This window comes from Tenrec ecaudatus, chromosome 6, assembly GCF_050624435.1.
Source record: "Tenrec ecaudatus isolate mTenEca1 chromosome 6, mTenEca1.hap1, whole genome shotgun sequence".
NCBI lineage: Eukaryota > Metazoa > Chordata > Mammalia > Afrosoricida > Tenrecidae > Tenrec > Tenrec ecaudatus.
The window spans coordinates 14,512,273-14,531,214 of NC_134535.1; the positions used below are offsets into that span (position 1 = coordinate 14,512,273).

At 44.0% G+C, this 18,942-nt stretch overlaps 1 protein-coding gene across 11 annotated transcripts in view; it reads left to right on the forward strand.

Annotated features, from left to right (window-relative positions):
* Positions 1–18,942, forward strand: part of RBFOX2 (RNA binding fox-1 homolog 2) — a 298,767-nt gene that overhangs the window by 99,672 nt on the left and 180,153 nt on the right. For all 11 annotated transcript variants that reach the window (XM_075550997.1, XM_075550999.1, XM_075551008.1 and 8 more), the window contains exon 2: positions 3,338–3,388. In XM_075550997.1, the coding sequence (XP_075407112.1) occupies positions 3,338–3,388 (51 nt within the window). The remainder of the gene's footprint in view (positions 1–3,337; positions 3,389–18,942) is intronic.

Consider the following 18,942-nt stretch of genomic DNA (forward strand, 5'->3'; position numbering starts at 1 on the left):
TTTGAATTGTGGTATTGGTGAGGAATATAGAATATCCCATGGACTACCAGCAGAACAAATACACCAGTCTTAGAAGAAAGAGAGCCAGAATCCTTCTTAGATGCCAGGGTGGTATGTCATTTTCTCAGGAATTGTGACAGTGACTTACTTGGGACATGGCTCGGGAAAGAGCAGTTTCTGGAAGAGGAGACTGTGTATGGTAGTCTCTCTAGAAACGAGGGATGGAATAGCCCAGCAGTCACACCAGTAGACGCAGCGTTTCAGCAATCATGACCATGGCTCGGGACCTGGCAGTGTTTTGTTCTGATCAGCATAAGACCACCATGAGTCGGAGTCCCCTCGATGGCAACAGATTGTCTTATGGTTGTAATCTAAGCTGCATTATGTCTCTTTTGTAAAAATCACTGAGAAAAACAGCCATCATTACACACAGTTTGTAATTTTTAAAACAACAGGTATGTCATTGGGGTTTTGATTTGCGTTTCCTTAAGGAGCCCTGGTGGCGTGGCGAGTACTTATGCATTAGACTGCTAACCACAGACTGGCACTTTGAAATCACCAGCCACTCTGTGGGAGAAAAACTTATCTTTCTCCGTTGTGTCAGCTTCGACTCAATGGCAGTGAGTGAGTGTGTGAGTGAATGACTAATGAAAAGAGCCCTCACGGAGAAGTGAGTTACCCATTGGGCTGCTAACCACACCACAGTCACCAGTTCAAATCCACCACTTGCTTCTCAGGAGAAAGAGGAGGCTTTCTTTCTAGTCCCATAAAGATTTATAGTCTTAGAAACCCACAGGGGCAACTTTGCTCTCTCCTGTAGGTTTCTATGAGTCAGAACTCCATGCCAGCGAGTTTGTTTTTGGAAAGGACTAATCTGGGGGCCCTGGTGGCACAAGGGGTTAGGCATTGGACCGGTTACCAGCGGCTCACTGGGAAAAAGATGAAGCTGATTCCTTCTGTAGAGGTCATGACCTTGAACATCATGTGGAGAAGTTCTAGTGTGCCCTATTGGTTTGCCCTGAGTTAGAATCGACAACATGGTTTGCTAGTGACTAAGGAGTGGAGCCCTGGTGGCTTGGGTTGCAATAGAAGATGAGGCCATCTGCTTCCATAAGGATCATAAGCCTGGGAAACACCGGAGCAGTTCTACTCTGTCCCATGACATGCCTCTGAGTCTGGGTTGGCTCAGTGGCATTTACCTGTCACCCCCTGTCCCCTTTCCCCTTAATGCGGTACAGCACCTTTTTAGGCGCATAGTGACCATTTGTGTTTTTCCTTTGGAGAAATGTTCAAATCCTTTGCTAATTTAAAAACCAGGGTTGTTTGCCAAGAGTTCTTTAAAGATTTTGGGTATGGGTCCCTTAGAAGGTACCTGATTTAAAAAATAATGTCCCCATTGTATGGGTTGTCTTTTCATGTAGTTGATGGTGGCCTTTGAAGCATAAACATTGTTAGTTTTTATGAAGCCCAAGTTAACTGATTCGTTCTCCTTTTCTCCTTGTGCTTTTGGTGTTCAGACTAAAGAAATGAACCCCAAATCATGAAGATCTATACCACTGCTTTCTCCTAAGAGTTTTAGTTTTTGTGTATTTTATGAAGCAGGAATTGAACATCTTAATTGTATGTGGCTCTAGCACCAGTTATTGAAAAGAGCAGTTTTCCCAATTGATTTGTCTTGATATCCTTGTCAAAAACCGATTGACTGTAACTATAAAGACTTATTTCTAGACTGTCCATTCCCTCTGTATGTCTGTCCTTATGTCACTTCCACACTACCAAAGCTATTGTAGCTTTGGAGTAAAGTTGAAACTGAGATGTGGGAATCCTATAGTCATTCTCAAGATTGTTTTGGCATTTGATTTTTAAGGCAAAAAATTCAGTGTCTGAGTGTGCTTTCTTTGGGGAGACTAATATATAAATATTAAAATATTCAAAATAGGACTTGGTATTTGAAGAAAGGAACTTAGATGGTCTAGGAATGAATAGGTGACCAAATTCCTAAATTGTTGTGTGTGTGTGTGTGTGTGTGTGTGTGTGTGTTTAAAATTCCATTTATGTATTAATACCTTCCTTTGGGTGCTCAGCATGTATTAGACTTTGTGCTAGTTCTCCAGAAACTAATACAGTGCAGCGAGTTTTCATGTTTTTGAAAGAAATGTGGACGCTTGATCATCAAAGATATGGAAGTAATCAGAGTAAACATATGAATAGGGGAAAGTTTACTCTTGTCAGAGTTGAAAGCCCCGGCCCATCAGTGAAAATTCCTCAGCATACGATTTTGCTAGGAGGCGTGAAAGTACAAAAAGAGGAGCGTGGCTGTCTACAAGGTGGCTGTGTGGAGCACTTTGAGAAGGCCCAAAGAACCGTGTTCTCACTCAGCCTGCTGTGCACGCCCCTCCTCCTAGCGGACATCTCCATGAAGGCAAGGGCCCTGTTGCAATTGCCGTTTTTCTTCCTGTCCTTCCACGGCATTCTGAAAATACCAGTCAGTACGATGACGGAATGACTGGTGGGTTCAGCCATCGATGTGCGCTCATGTCATATGGCCTTATGTTAAATGAGGATTTGCTTACACTTTGTGCTCAAGGATCTTGTGGTTTAATGTGAATAAGAAGCAGTTCAATGTAATACACTTTGACAGAAGTAAGGTTAACTGAATAATAAATAATATGCAAAGCAAATGCATGATAAGTAACATTGGACATCCGTAAACATCTTGGAAGGAGTCACTCGAGACCATTGGATGTTCTTGGTTGGTAAGGGGAAGCCTTGAATGGAGGTAGGATTTTACCAAGGTTGAAAAGAACTGAAGGAAAAAGGAATTGAAAGACTGGATGAACCCTGTAGATTGATAGTGAGGCGAGAGGTTAAGTCCTTTACAGGTCAAGAGGTCATTCTCAACTGGACGGTAGTTCCTCTGTCCAGCAGTGGCTGTTGGAAATGTGCCGGAGGGAGGTTTTGGTTGCCCTTCTGTTTGAAAGTGCTGCGGGCTTCTTGTGGGCTGTGGCTGGGCATGCTTAAGTCCTGCCGTGTGAAGTTAGCAACCGCTCTGCCCCAGTAACCAGGGCCCAGCAGCCCACAGGTAAGCCAGAACTCCAAGGAAATAGATGGGGCTGCACAGGGGAGAAATTTTTAAGAGTAGTTCTAAACAGACACTTTTTTTTATTTGTTTGCTTTTGTTTTTGTCAGTGGAGAAGCTGAACTGGGAGATGTATGTAGTTAGAGAGGAATACAGCGGTGGGAGAAATTGGAACCAGGGCAAGAATCTAAGCTTGAGAATTGGATGCGTTACACTGTCTTTGCTCTTGTAGTTACAGTCTTTTGTTCTTTATTTTAGAACGAGCCTCTGACTCCAGGTTATCATGGATTCCCAGCACGGGATAGCCAGGTTGGTACCTGTATTTGTCATCCGTGTGTGTGTGTGTGTGTGTGTGTGTGTGTGTGTTTTAGCTAACGGTATTGTAACGGATAGCATTTTGAAGTTACTTATTTTAGAGAGCAATGTGACTTTTTCAGCGATAATATTGACTTCTAGAGATAAAAGTAAATATAATTTTCAGTTTAAAAAGTATTGCAATCATGCTGTTGAAATTGGGGATTGTAGGGAGGACGGCCGTGCTGTCACAGTCGGGATAACTTCTGTGTCTTCTTCCCCCAGGCTGCACAGTAATTTTAAAATAAGTTGTCTCAGTGCCGAAATTCTAAATGCCAAACTTGTCTCCCTATTCCCTGCTACATAGCCTTTGACTGTACAAGATTTTTGAGACCTGGCAATAATCTTCAACCAGAAAATTCCATTCTATTCCTTGGAGAAATTGAGCCTTATGGCTTTCATTAGGGAAGGCTGCCGTTCTTTGGTAGATGGCGGGAAGGGGGATGGTTGGAACAAGCCCAGGTGAGAGCAGAACTGCTTCCTGTAAGACACTCTCTGCCTGGTTTAGGTGCACGTAAAATGCCTTTTTTGTCTTTCTGCTGGTTGAAGCTCTGGACAGGTGAGGCTGTGGCAGCAGAGTTAGGGTAGAAGAGCAGGTAAGTTTGCATAAGCCTTGTCCAGGAGATTTGAAGGGTAGCCTTTGGGGCTGTCTGGGAGTCTTCACCATTCTTAGGTTTGTCGAAGGACTACAGGTCATGAGAATTTCAAACCCAAAGGGTCCACAGAGTTCCTCTTCTCGAGAAGCCACTTTAATCTCGCAAAAGCTCTTGACCCTGATCGAAAAGGTAAGGTCCCCACAGCCAGTCGTCTGTTTGTGAGCCTTCCAGTGTTGAGCTCATTTGCTCGGTCTTCTGGTGGTCTCAGGTGGGACAAGGAAAGGAAGGGATGGCCATAGTGTTCAGCTGGGGTGATCTTCACCCTTGGAATGTGTAATTGCAGATGAGTGTTTTTGAGAACGATGGGCACTTATGCCACATGTAAAGCGAATATAGACTTAGTTCTTTGTGGACTCTCCGCGTCTTCTGCCAGCTGTGCGATCAGGCACTCTGCAAGGCTAGGGGTTCCATGTGCTAGTCACATAGCACACAAGCCAAACCAAATGGCCCCTGGCTGACGAGCCGCCCTTGGAGCTTCTGACGGAGGGTAGGGTGCACCACTCAGTGCTGGCATCCCTTAGTGATGGCTGTGTCACCGTGAGAGCTGCAGCCCTGTGTTTGCCTTTGACAGGGGTGCCATTTTCTGTGTGGCAGCTGTGCTTTTCACTGAGGCTGCTTACGAGAACAGGCGCCATTGTTAATCTGGGCTTGCACACATGCGTGCAAGTGTTGGCTGACTTCCAGAATGGCGCTTCTTTTGAACGTGGGCAGGTGAAGCTCCCTGGAGCAAGACAAGGAACAGACTCGCTGCGTTTAAGAGGCTCTGAAAGGGTGCTGTGGGAAGCACAGCTGTAGCTCTGGGATTACAGATCAGTAAAGAGAACAGTGAAAGTCGTTGAGAGGAACCTGTGAAAGCGCAGCCCTAGACTCTGGGCCTGGAACCCCTGTATTTTCCCTTCCATTTGCTACAGGACCCACGCCTGTGACCTGCCCCTTCATTGACTCGTGCCATCTCTGCTGTAGGCCTGGCCGGCCCTTTGCTGCGGCCTCAAGCAGCTCATTTACTTTGAGGCCCATTCTAATGGTGGCAGGTTTACTTCAGTTTATTTTCTCGGGCTGTTTTTGTTCTCTGGCTGGTCTTTGAACGAGAGATCTTAGAATTGTGCAAATAGGCAAATATTGAATAGCTGCTTGTTGTATTTGATGACTACAGAATCCAAATGAGTCTGACTAATTAATGTGCCTAACCTTGTGAACTCGCCCTTGGTGCTTGGAGATTTGGGAGGCATTTATCAGTGGGAAACACTGGTCTCAACAGCTGGAGCTGGCTCTACAGTGTGGAGTCCAGGAGCCAGGGGGAGGGAGTCAAGGTGAATTTTAATTCAGTGTCTTTATTGCCCTGCCTTCTTCTTCTGCTGTTCCTTACTAAACAGATAGGTACTTTTTTGGGAGGGGTTGAGGGGGACACCTGATGGTAACTAAGAGCTAAGAATCAATCTTTTTTATGGTTAGGCATGATCTCATCTCACAACCACCTTTTGAAGTAGATGAGGCAAACACCTTTGAAAAGATATGGAAACTAAGGTACGCCCAGGTGAGGTCACTTGCCACAGTTGGCAATGCAAGGTAGTAGCTGAATGACAGCTGACATGCACCTTCTGTTTAGTCGTGGGTTCTTCCCTCTACTGGGACTTACTGAGTTCCTCAAGAATGAGGGCCCATGAGAGGGGTGGGGTGTGTGTGTGTGCTATGGAACATGTCTACTCACCCACATGATTTGTTTACAATTGGGGCACTTTCTATACTCCTCAAGGCTCAGGCATCAGTCTGGAAGTCTGGGTCTCCTCGTTAAAAAGGACTACAATCAAGTTTGTTAGCCTCAAAAGGACCAGGATTTCTTAGTTTTAGTCACTCTTTTTATCATGTCATATAAGTACCAGAAACTCATCTGAATTCAAAATCTGAAGGAAGGGAGGGAAGAAACAAAACACAGCACCATCACTTTGGAGAGGGCTGGCTTTCTTCCCTAGGGTCTCCTCAGCCTCCTCCCGCAATGCATTAGCAAGTGGTGTGGAGTGGCACGCCATCTGGCTAAGAGCCGACAAATGAGAGGCGATTTGTTTTTGGCATTGAGGCAGCTCCGACTGAGTTGAATGGTAAGGGATGTTGTTACTTGCTGCTGAGTTGATGCCAGCTCATGGCGACCCCACGTGTGCAGAGTAGAACTGCTTCATCATTTTCAAGGCTCTGCTTTTCAGAAGCAGGTCACTAGGCCTGACTTTTCAGGCATCTCTGAGCAGGCATAGATCTTTTTGGAAAATAGTTGAAGACTTCACTGTTTGGCAGTGGGATATTTTAAAAATAGGTATTAAAGGCATTGCTGATAGCAGTACGCTCACTGTACTCCATTTTTTTTATTGCTATGGAGTCTGTTCCAACTCATAGCGACCACATAGCCACAGAACAAAACACCACCTGATCTTGTGCCTTCCACACGATAATTGCCATGTGCCAAGCCATTGTTGCAGCCAATGGGCCAGTCTGCCTCATTGAGGGCCTTCCTCTTTTCAGCTAACCCTCCGTTTTACCAAGCATGATGCCTTTGTCCAGGGACTGTCCTTTTCTGATAACCTATCCTAAATGTGTACGGTGAAATCTCACCATCCTTGTTTCGAAGGAGCATTCCGGCAGTGCTTCCAGGACAGGTTTGTGTGTTCTTTGGGGCGCATCCAATATTCCTTACAAGCACCATAATTCAAAGGCATCAGTTCTTTTTCAATCTTTCTGAAATGCATTGTTCACCTTTCACATGCGTATTAGGTGATGCAAATAAAAATGTGCCATCTTCGCTTTTGAACGCTTACATTGTTTGAGAGCTGTGGACAGTAGCAAATGCATTTTCTGTCAGTAGCAAATGCATTTTCTGCCAAAGTAGTAATGATGGGGCTCTTCTTCTCTTGGGGAGAGTTGGTGGAGTGGAGGCCATGGTAAAGATGGTCAAGTGCTTTCAAGCTTCAAAGACTGCAGCTCCTCATAGGCAATGCCTTTCACATCATGCTCCAGTGCACATACATGACTGACGGAGACTTGATCTTACTCTGACCTTGCCCCATGTGCTGTCTGTTCATTTTCACCTCAGTTTAAAAATGGTTGGTTATGACCAACAGGTACTTGAGCAAAATAGATTTTTCTGGATTCACCAATAGATTGCAATTGTAGTTTGAAAAATACTATTCTAATAAGTAAGTATCATCTTTTTTTCTCAAAATTATTTTATTGGGAGCTAATACAGATATACCATTCCATAGTTCAAGCTCAGTGGAAAAGCTCTGTAGAAAGCAGAGCTTTTAAAAATGCCACTTTCGATTCTTTGGGTAGCAATGTTATTGTTTGCTAATATTAGAACTTAATTGCTGAATGTGAAAATTTAATCCTACTTGGAAACTAGGATGATGCAGAAGTAAAATGTTTAATCCCCCATCTATATTTCAGTCATAATTTTCTTTCTAGATCCTCCCCTCCCCCCCCCCCCCCGCCACAATATTTAAGTCTAGGAAGTTTAGAATCAATCCCCCTTTCCCTTATAAGCTTGTCCTGAAGGAGGCCTGTTGGTGTGAACCCACCAGTCCCTTCAGAAGAGAAAGACAAAGCTTTCTGCTCCTGTAAAAGTAGCCTCAGAAGGTCACCGGCAGTGTACTCTGTTCTGTAGGGGTCATTGTGGGGGAGAACTGCCTCTGGTAGGGAGAGGCCGTCCAGAACATCACTTTCAGCTTTTTGCAAGGTTTTCCAAATAGTTGCTTCCCCTCCAGTATGTGGACTTCAGGTCACGCCTCAATGGCTTAGGGCCTGTGGTGGTCCCCTTACACCCTCTAGTGGATGAAGGACCAGCGGATGCTTCTCAGCCTCGTGCTTTCTTTGTGGTTTAGAGAGTCTTAGGATGTCCTTCAGCGTCACCGCTGCGTTTTGGACCGTTTAGTTCTGCACATCATTCAGATGCTTCCCCTCGAGGGAAAAGCCGCTTAGTTCTTACCCCGTTTCCTCCTATGGATCTAGAAGTGATGCTTGTTATCATCTATTTTAGGCCTTATCCCTTGGCCTCTTGCTGGGTAAGACATGAACGTTTTTATGGGCCTTTAGTCTCCTTCCTTGAAATAGCTTTTTGTTGTTATTATTAAGTCAGTACTACTGATTTATGATTTCAAGTTACATCATTACGACTATGGAAACATTTCTTCCAGCTGAGTCGTAAAATACTGATCACATTCCTTTTCTTACGTACTTTTGCTCTGGAATGAATATGTGTGTGTGTGTTTGGTCACTGCTTTGGGGGCCAAAAAGCTCTACTGAGACGTAATTAACACACCATAAAATTTGCCCTCTGCAAGTGTACTATTCAATGATTTCAAGTTAATTTGTAAAGTTACACCACCATCACCACAACCCTGTTTTATGCTTTCATCATCCGCCTTTAAGTTTTCTTAAATCCGCTTTTGGTTTTCCTTCTTGTTCCCATTCCAAGCTGTCACTGATCTGCTTTCTGACTCTGTAACCTTATCTTTTCTTTGATATAGCGTATGAAAAGAATCATAGGACACGTAGGTCATCCAACTTGATTTTTTGAGGTTCACCCATGCTCTGGCATCTGTTGCTTAATAGTCTTCCCTTTGTATGGGGGTACTACATCCTTGTTTATGCATTCACCAACTGATGAGGGAATTGTTTCCAGTTATTGCCTATTATGAGCTGCTATGAATATTTGCATAACACACTTTTGTGGGGCTATACAAGTAAGCTTTAATTTCTCTTGGATAGATTTCTAGCTGTGCAATTGCTGCATTTATGGGAAATTCATACTTTTTAAGGAACTGCCAAATGTCCATAGTGATTGGTTTTAGCTGTCTTTGTAGTCAGTTTAGTGGATGTCTAGTGGTTTGAGTGTCTCTTGTGCTTTTAACTTTCATTTCCTTCAGGGTTAAAGATGTGGACCACCCTTTTCACGTGTTTATTAGCTGTTCACATTTTTCTTTGGTGAAATAGCTGTTGATCTTTTGCTCATGTTTTAAAATTTGGGTCATTTGTGGACTTATGCTAGATTGAGTTATAGGAATTCTTTATATATTCTGTATATAAGTTCTTTATCAGATTTACAATTTATAGGTATTTTCTCAGGAGATTTTGCAAAGCAAATATTTCCCCCTTCTTAAACCAATTCAAACCAGTGTTTTTATCTCCTATTTGCGAGGCTTGGATCAGACTGCATCACGACCTTAGTTAGGTGAGAGACTAAGACACAGGCATTTGACAACCGATGCTCAGGGCGATTGCTTCATGGAAAATGGGCAGCTTTACAGTGGTTTTATGCTTGGCTGATCTAGTCTTCTCCTTGTCCATCAGTGGCAGGTACGTTTGGCAAGAAAGCTTTTATCATAATGTAAAGAAAAACGATTCTGTTTTTTGTATGTCCTAGGGGATGTGGGCTCATAGAGGATCAGCCGGGCCCGTCGGCTTCTCTCCCAGACAGGGCAGCCTCTGTGTTAGGTGGTTTCCTCGACACTCATCTGCATACAAGCTTATGCACTCATACATTCTGACTGTGGTTTTAAATATCAACTTTGCCACCAGAGGCTCTATGACTTTGGGCCAAGTCTTTTCTTCCCCAGCCTCAATTTCTTCATCTGTGGGGTTGTTCTAAGTAGTAGATAACATTTGCAAATTTCCTGGAATCTGAGAGGGCTCTTAAATCACTTTTTCTTATTTATTTTAAGAAAAAGAGACCAGGAAAGGATGATTAGTTCTCATTCTTTCTGATTTAAGTCTCTTTTTGCATTTTCTTTTGATTTTTGGTTATTCACTGTGAAATGAATTATATCTGCAGATTTGAAATGGCTAGGTCAGGAACATAGCTTTGCCCTATCTTTACAAAAATCATTTTTCCGGAGAAAAATGAAATCTGTATAAGTTAATTTTCCCCTCTCAGATGCGAGTTTTGACCACATCAATAGGAAGTTTTCCAGACCTTTATAATTTGAATCTTCCATGACTTTTTATAGCAATCTAGTCCAAATTGAGCCAGGCATTGGAGGCTCTCTGCGGTTGGGTCCCAGTGTACCTCTTCAGCCCTATTGATCATGGTTACAGTGCGCATAGAAGGCATTGTGCTCTCCAGCCCTTCAGAGATGTCTGTTCTGGGCATTTACTTTATTTCTTGAGATGCTTCTTTTCCCACCAGAAACCTTCAAGATCCCTCCCTGGTCACATGGAATCTTTCCTACTTATCCAGGGTCTGTGTGAGCGTGGGAAACATTGTGAGACTGTGGGAATATTATTTGACTTCTCTAAGGCTCAGATTTCTCATCTGTGAAAGTTGGGCTGATGGTTCTCTTTTTGTAGAGTGGTTGTAAGAATTAAGGAGTCACCTATGGATTAATGTCATGAGTGGAATTTAGCATGAAACTCAGTATTTAGCTATTTATGCGATCTGGAAAGTCTCCTCTCTGCTCATGGCCTAAGTGTCTTCTCAGTTATCCTTTGTGCTTTTGATTGACCTTAACACTAAGATAACCCCCCCCTGGGGTTTTTAATCCCCTAACTTCTTCTTATCTCCTGAATCCAGCAGTGGATCTGCAGAGAGATGAGTAACTGGGGCCAAAAACATGGACAACAGACCTGGCTTTTATTCATATTTCTCTGTATCTGGTTTCTTGGGCAGATCCCCTTTGTTTTGCTGTGGGTGGCATACTTCCCCCCTACTCCCATTATGTTTTGCTGCTTTTTGTTCATTTTAAAGTTGCTGTAATTGTTGATTTTCAGAACAGTTTTACTGGACTCTGTTGACTCAGCTACTCCGTGTTTTGTGAATGGATGGATGGGTCATAATCTCATCACTTGGCTCTTTAAAGTAGCTTGATGCCTTCCTCTTTCTAGGCTGTTGATTTATATTTTAGTGGGGTCTAATATGACTATTAAAAGTGACTATGAAGTCCCAGTTACCAGAAAGGTAGTTGTTCAGACCCAGCAGTTTCTCCTTGGGAGCGAGATGTGGCAGTCTGAGTCGGTGAGACGTTCTGGGTCTTCCATTAGAATCCTTTGGGGACCGTCCTACTCGGCTTCGGAGGATCGCTGCGCCTTGCAGTGGACTTGATGGCAGTGGGTAATATGACTGTCAGAAATTTCCTGATTAAAGATTTATCACGAGTTATTTTTAGGCGCCCCGATGGCCTTCAGAACTGCCCCTATGAGGAGTTTCTGAGCCTGTTTAACCTTTGAAGGGGGTGGTTTCACAATGCTGACTTTGCAGGTCACAGCCCATCTTAACCACCAGCGGTCCTCCTCCGGCTTTACAAAGTCCGCGAAATAGTAGCTAACTTCACTCACCTCACCAAAGAGAAGCAGTTTCAGCCACCCCCGTAGGGATGAGTTAATTCAGTGTTTGACCAGTGTGACCTGAGCATGATGTTATCAACATCCAAATGGCCCTTGACAGAAAAAAAAAAGTGCCCTACTCCTGGTCTCAGCCTTCTCCGGTCTGTCCTGTATGGCACTGTGTGCTGTAGCCCCACTATGGGAAGGGCCAATATAACTTTGGAATCCACTGGAGCAGTCTTGCTCGGTCATATAGTGTCACTGTGAGTTGGAATCTACTCAGTGGCAGTGGGTTTGGGTTTTGGTGGACACTGTGTTATGGCGAATAGGTTGATGGCCCAGTTGAAACAAGTTATGCCTGGGCCAGGACCCTGCCATACACCTTGTTCTTGAATAACTTTAGCCAAGTAAGTGCACTTTGAATTTGGCAAAGGGGTGCATTGAGAAGTAAACTCAATTTCAACCTTGTTTTCAGATTTTTGCTAGGCTTTTATTGTCGTCCCAGAGCAATATGAAAAATTAATACTTAAGAAGCTAGATATCTGATCTTCAGCAAGAGAGTGCCTCTTACAAGTTTAATGGGTTTGGTCAAGTGGATATTAAACATCACCCTGTCATTTTATGGAGCCATAGCAGGCCCTTTAAACACTCAATGGATATCCTTATTGAATTAGTAGGACTTTTCTTTGCCAGGGGCCTGCTTGTGTATCTCCTATTATTAGAGTTTTTCTTTGTTCCTTAAGAGCACCTGTCATCTGTTCCTCGTAAGCTCTGTGGTGTAATGGCGCAGGGTTCCACCTAAAATGCAGGTACTCCCAACTTGATTTCAGTATTTCACCATCAGTACAGGAACCTATATACATTCATTCTAGCACACGTGTCTCAATTTCATAGTAATAGGAAAATAGGTGAGGTTTCCCATGAAAAGCTACCATGTATTGAGCACTACAATGAGCCAAACCTTGCTTAAAAACTCACTACCTTTGAGTCCATTCTGACTTCCTAGTGACCCTTTTAAGAGTTTCCAAGGCTGTAAGTCTTTACAGGAAGGAGCTGGCTGTCTCCTCTTTCGCCCGAAGGAAAGCAGGTGGGTTTGAAGTACTGATCTTATGGCTATAGTCCAGTGCTTGTGGGTGGGATGGCTTCCGCAGGACTCCTTACCTGGTTAAAACCATTGTTGTTTTTGTCGTTAGGCACCCTCCAGTTGGTCCTGACTCAGATAACAACTGTAGGACAGCATGAAAGGTGAAACCCCGCTCCCCGGCCCTCCTCAGCAAGTGTTATTTAATCCCACTTGCATTTGAAGAAACCTAGGCCACTGCTCAAAGAGATGAAATCATTGCCCAAGGCCATGCAGCTATTAATTAGTGAAGCTGAGTTTTATATCTAAATGTGTGAGGCTTCAAAGCCATGGAATTCCTACTGGGCACATGCCTTTTATTAATTTATTTTGACTGGAACGCTTATTTTTTTTTTTTTACATTTAACTTCCGTGTGTGATTTTCTCTAGTCACCAGCTGACATCGCTGTTTCCCTATTTGCTTTCCTCCCAGGCCCTTTACTAACCCTAAACCACTTGTGATTGAGTAGGTTCTGACTCATAGCAACCACATACATGGGCACTAGAATGTACTCTGTATGGTTTTCAAAGCTGTGGTTTCTTCTGGGGAACCTCTGGGTGCACTGGAACTGCCAGTCTTTTGGTTAGTAGTTAAGTTTGGTTGCTACTTAACCGTTAACTCCTGAGAGTCTTCGCTAAACCATCAAACAAAACAAAAACAAAACCACCAATCTTTTGCTAATCAATTCCACCCTAGAGTGACTTTGTCTGGTAGAGGACAGTAGATCTGCCCTGTAGGATGTCCGGGACTTGATGTGGTACTGTGGGTTAGACAGGGATTTGCTAGCAGTCAAACCCACCAGTTGCACTGAGGGAGAAAGAGGACGCTCTCTGCTCCCATAAAAGATTTTCAGCCTCGGAAACCCTGAGTAGGTTTGTTGTGAGCCGGAACCTCTATTGGAACAGATCTCTAGGGCTTTCTCTCATAAAGCAGGTTTGAACTGCCAGCCTTTTGGTAAGCTGCCAAGTGCTTAACCACTGAGCCCCCAGGGCTCCTCAACCCTTCTTCAGAGACTCATAAGTTTGCCCTCCCTGTCAGCAGACCTGTGTCATTTACATATTGCTTTCATATCCGGTGTCATTTGATCTTGATGAGATCCTTGAGTTCTGTGTGTGCAAGGGGCAGGGCTTTCATCTGCACGGCCAGGTAAGGAAATTGCAATTCCCAGTTTTGTGCAGGGTGTGCTTGCGGTGGTAATAAGTGGCATAGAATATTAAATTTGGTGAGTTGCAGTTGCCTTAAGATTCAACAAAAAAATACTTAAAAGTTTTGAGCAGTATGTTATCTTTTTTCAAACTAATGACACAGACCCAATTTATATATATATAAAAAAGCCCCCTCCCCTTTTTATATAGTGGTTATGAGTTGAGCTGTCCACCAGTTGCTCCCTGGGAGGAAGACAAGGCTTTGTACGTCCTTCAAGAGGTACAGTATCTTGAACTCACACACGCTGTCCTAGAGGACCTCTGTGAGTCGGCGTCATCTTGATGGTAGTGAGTTTGGTTTGGTTTGAGTTTTGTAGAAAAGAGGTGGGAAGCCTGTCACCTATGCCATTGGCCTTCCTTTTACCCATGAGGCCCAGGGCTGACGGGAACAGGGTTTGCAGACACTTCGGAGTCATCAGAGATCCTTGGTATCAGGCAGACCTGGGGTCAAATTCTCTACTTGTGAAGTGGGTCTACTTTTATAGGGATGTTGGTCTTAGCCAATGATTCCAATTCATGTAGCCCAGACCAGCTAGATTTCCCAGGCGAGATTGGTCAGGGTGGGTGGGGTGTGTGTGCGCGCCTCTCCTCCAGGGTAGGAGCTCCATGCTGAGGCCCAGGCCCCCAAAAGGACATCTAGCCCAGTCTATTTTGGACTTGACCAAAGGTTCAAAGGACCTCACTTTTATCAGTAGTTTAGAACATCAGGCAACTCTTCTGTAAAGGGTCAGAAAAACCTATTTTCAGTTTGGTACTGTATTGTCTGTTGCAGTGAGTCCACTTAGCCATGGTAGCAGAAAAGCAGCTACAGATGATGAACATTTAATTTGAGGTTGATTCTAATGGTGACAGGTTATTTTCTTGCGTTGCTTTTGTTCTCTGACTGATTCAGTCAAAAAGTTCTGCTATGGAAGAAAAACCCGAAACATCTTTATTCAACAGAATTCTGAAGCCTGGAGCTGTTGTTTCTTGACACTTCGGAAATGTTCTTTGGGATTTGGGGATCAAAAAGAAGATGGCCTGGGAAGATCAGGGCTGCAGGTGGATGAGGCCTGGTTTCCCAATGGAATCCCAGAGGACAGTCCTTACTGTTACACACTTGAGAGAGCAGGTGGGAAAAATAGTCCACTGCACAATTTACTTGGCTTTTTGCACCAACAAGGGCCCTGGTGGCATGTGGTGGGTTATGAGCTGGACTGGCAACCACAGGGTCAGCAGTTTGAACCCACTAGTCACTCCACAGGAGAAAGATGAGAGTCCACTCCCATGCGATCTCAGAAACCTACAGGGACAGCTCCACTCTTCTCTGTAGGGTCACTGTTAGTCAGAATTGACTTGATGCCAGTGATTTTTTTTAGTTCCTCACCAACGCAATATTCGCCTTCTTAAAATGTTTTCCTAATCAGCCTCTGTGTTTCTCTTGTGTTCCTCGAGAAGGTGTAGCAAGATTACCCCTCAGAATCCCCGGAACAACAGTCACTAACCTGCTGGGCCCATCTCTCTGCTCTACTCATCTTTGAGGTCTTGCTTGACAGTCCTTAAAATGCTGGGTCCACCCAAAAGCTGTTTTTTTACTAGAAGCAGCACTACTGTAAACTTGTTGCAAGGCTTCAATGATTTGAGAAGATGTCCACTTGAGGTTTGTTAAAAATTTGGTCTTAGCCCTGACCTCAAAAGGTTTGTTTTTCATGGCATAAAAAGCACCGCCTCCCCTCTCGGTGTAAGGCACTGTAATGAAACGAAAGCAGCTGTTTCACTAAGAGAATTTGCTTTTGGTCATCCAGTGACCGTGGAGACATGCTTAAACAAGTTTGCTTGGTATAAACCTGCACATGTGTGAACTGGAACCTCAATAGCAATGTTTTTTTGTTCACCTTTGTATAAATAATGTGGCCGTGTTCTGATAAGATTGTATTTGTGGGCCTGGTGTTTTAATTTCATGCAATTTTTGCATGCCACACTATTATTCCTTTGATATTTTTTCAACCATTAACATTTTTTACAAAATCTGTTGCCTTTGAGTTGCTTCCAACTAGAAACCCTACAGGACAGACTAGAACAAACCCATCGGGTTTTCAAGGTTGAGATCTTTACAGAAGCAGACTGCCACATCTTCCTTCCTCAGAGTGACTGGTACGTTTGAACTACTGACTGTCGGGTTCTCATTCAAACCCTTCACCACTGCACCACGAGGAGCCCTGACAAATAGAAAACTGGAATGCAGCTAACTGCTCTTGAGTCAATTCCAGCTCATACTGGTGGCCCCGTAGGATAGAGTAGAGCTGCACCTGTGGGTTTCTGAGACTGCAACTCTTTATGGACGTAGAAAGCCCCATATTACCACCCCACCCCCAATATATGTAAAAAGACCATGCCATTTTTAGCAACAGTTAGGACTGGGCCCACAGACCAGAAATTACTAACCCCTGGTGTAGATGTTTTGGTTGATGGTCAGTGTAGTTTTTGACTCTGAAAAGTAATTTAATTTAAAAAATGATTGCTGTTAGCAAAGTATTGGCATTCGGGAAGGTGTCATTTTCATGATAGGGATAGGTAGGGTTTTCCCCGTCCCCTGTCAGGAATGGGTCCCAGTCACCAGTGTCTTTACCCATCTCCAAAGTGGTCAAAATGAAGCTATCCTTGTCTTGATCACGGAGTAATTAAAAAGGTTCCCAAAGAATGGGTGGTACGTGGAAAGACTGATTCTTGGTTACACATCCGGTGACTTTGCATGTCCCGAATACACATGAAGATGTTGGAGAAGATCGTACTGGGGTCTTCTCCAGCTCTAACCTCACTCCTCATAGTGTCTGGATGGCTCTCGTCAACACTTGCTGTCGGTAGCAATGCCAAGTGCTTTGTAGTGTGTTACAGGGTTTCACCTTGGGCAGGGAGATGGTCTAAGAGAGCAGTCGCTTCCCCCTGAGCTGATGCGGAAGAGAAAGGGGATTTTGGGTTGAATTCCACACACTAGTAAGGTATCTACTGTTTGTTTCTTCTGCAACCCTGAAGCTGCTCCTCCGGTTGAAGTCAAGAGAGTGGACAGGTCTGGACAAGCTGGAGGAACAAGAGGTCTCTCCCGCCTGCAGATGGGTTTCAGAAACTGCCACCACCAGAGAGACCTTTCTTCAAGCCCAAGCCCCACTGGAAGGACTCTTGGCCCCCTTGGAGTGGGGGAGAAAAGGGAGGGAGCAATGCAGAAAGCTGCTATGTCAGATTTTGTCAACAGAGGGCACCCAGAGCAAACCTTGGCCTTGATGACACAGCAGTCCTCAATGGATGGCTTACCAGAGAGGCCTGCAGCAGCTGGCAGCACCTTGACAGGGTGCTGCCTCCGGCATGTTCTCTAATTGTGTCAGGGGTGTTAGAAGTTTTTATCCATGCTGAAGTCAGAAAAGTCTGGGGCTGTATTCCCCTGAGTTGTACAGTCTGGGGTTTGGGTGAAGTCGGCTCTATTTTCATGAAGCACTTAGTGAGCAAGTTCCTGATATGCTGACATGAAGGAGCACTTCATATCTGTGTAGCATATCGTAAGGAGATTTGTTCTGAGTACAGAGAACAGTGGTCCTCAAATTTGAGTCCCTGGGTCAAGAGTGTCAGCACTACCTGGGAACTTGAGCAAATTCAGTGGGTCCTAGCAGTCTGTGTCAGCAAGCTCTGCACTTCATGTTGATGTATGTTAAAGTTGAGGAGCACTGCCACAGAGGAAGGGCGTGGGGACTCAAGGACACACATCTTTACTGAAGACCACAGGCCACGCACTCTGGCAGGAGTTTCATCTCCATCTTCCATCTAGATGAGAACACCAAGGCTAGAAGGATGAAGTGATGTGCCCAAAGTCCTGTGTATACTAAGTGGCAGAGTAAGGGTTTGAACTCTTTCAGATCCATAGCACCTGCATACACAGGAATACCTAGGTATGTGCATATGGGTGTGTGTATATATATATATACATATGTATATATATACATATACATATATATATATATACACACACATACAAGTAAGACCAAACTCACTGCCATTGAGTCAATTCTGATAAATGGTGACCCCATAGGACAGGATAGAACTGACCCTGTTGGAAGCCTTATCGCTACCCTGTAGAGTGGTCGATAGTTTTGAACTGCTAACCCAGGGTGTAATCACTACATCATCAGGGATAGATATGTGTGTACATGCACGCATCCACGCACATTTGTGATGAAAATGCTCAGAAAGAAACACAGTTAAAATAAGAGCAGTGAGAGACCCAATGCCAACCTTTATAACCTAGTTGTTGTCTTGAGAGAGGTATCTGAGCTGGATACTGAAGTAGACAGGGATGTATAACAAAATGAGTAGTAGAGAGGAAAGAGCAAGGGCAGACATTTGGAGACAAGGGATGGCTAGTCAAATCTTGTTAAGCCAAACCCACTGCTATTGAGGACAGAATAGAACCACACATTAAGATAGTCATCCGTGCAGCCTAGTAGTCCTAGACTGTAAATCTTCAGGGCAGACAGCATCATCTTTTTCTTGCCGAGCAGCTGATGAATTTGAACTGCTGACCTTGCAGTTAGCAGCCCAGTGCTTATCCCACAGGGTGCGAGGGCTTCCCTCTCATCCCAAAGGAGGATGTAGTTCACTCATATTTTTAAACAGCTTTATTGTGATAGAATCCATATGCAATATGACTCACCCATTATACAGTGGCTTTTAATATAGTCATAGAACTGAGTAACCATCACCACAATCTATTTTAGAACATTTTCATTGTCTCAAAAAGAAACCCTTCCTTGCCAATCCGAATTCACCATCACTTCCTAATTCATCCATACGCCCCACCCCCAAGCTCCAGGCAATCACTAATCTACTTTCTTTCTCTACCGATTTGCTTCTAATTTCATATAAATGAACTCATACAATATTGTGGATCCTTGTGATTGACTTTTTTCACTTCCCACATAGTATTTTCCAAGGTCTAGCCATGTGGTAACATGAACCAACATTTTATCTTTTTACAAAGTTGCCAAATGGTATTCCATATTATAGATAGAATGTATTTTGTCCACTAAGGTATATTATATTGGTAGGAAAGAAAGTTGTAGGGAATGGGACAATAATAGAATTGTTCTTTCTACTGTAAAGTAGGGGGACTGGAAGACCACCGTGAAAGACACACCATGGGTCCTCCTGAGGCCTTGCAACTGAATGCCTAGGCAGATAGGCTGGGTGGCACCCGCTAC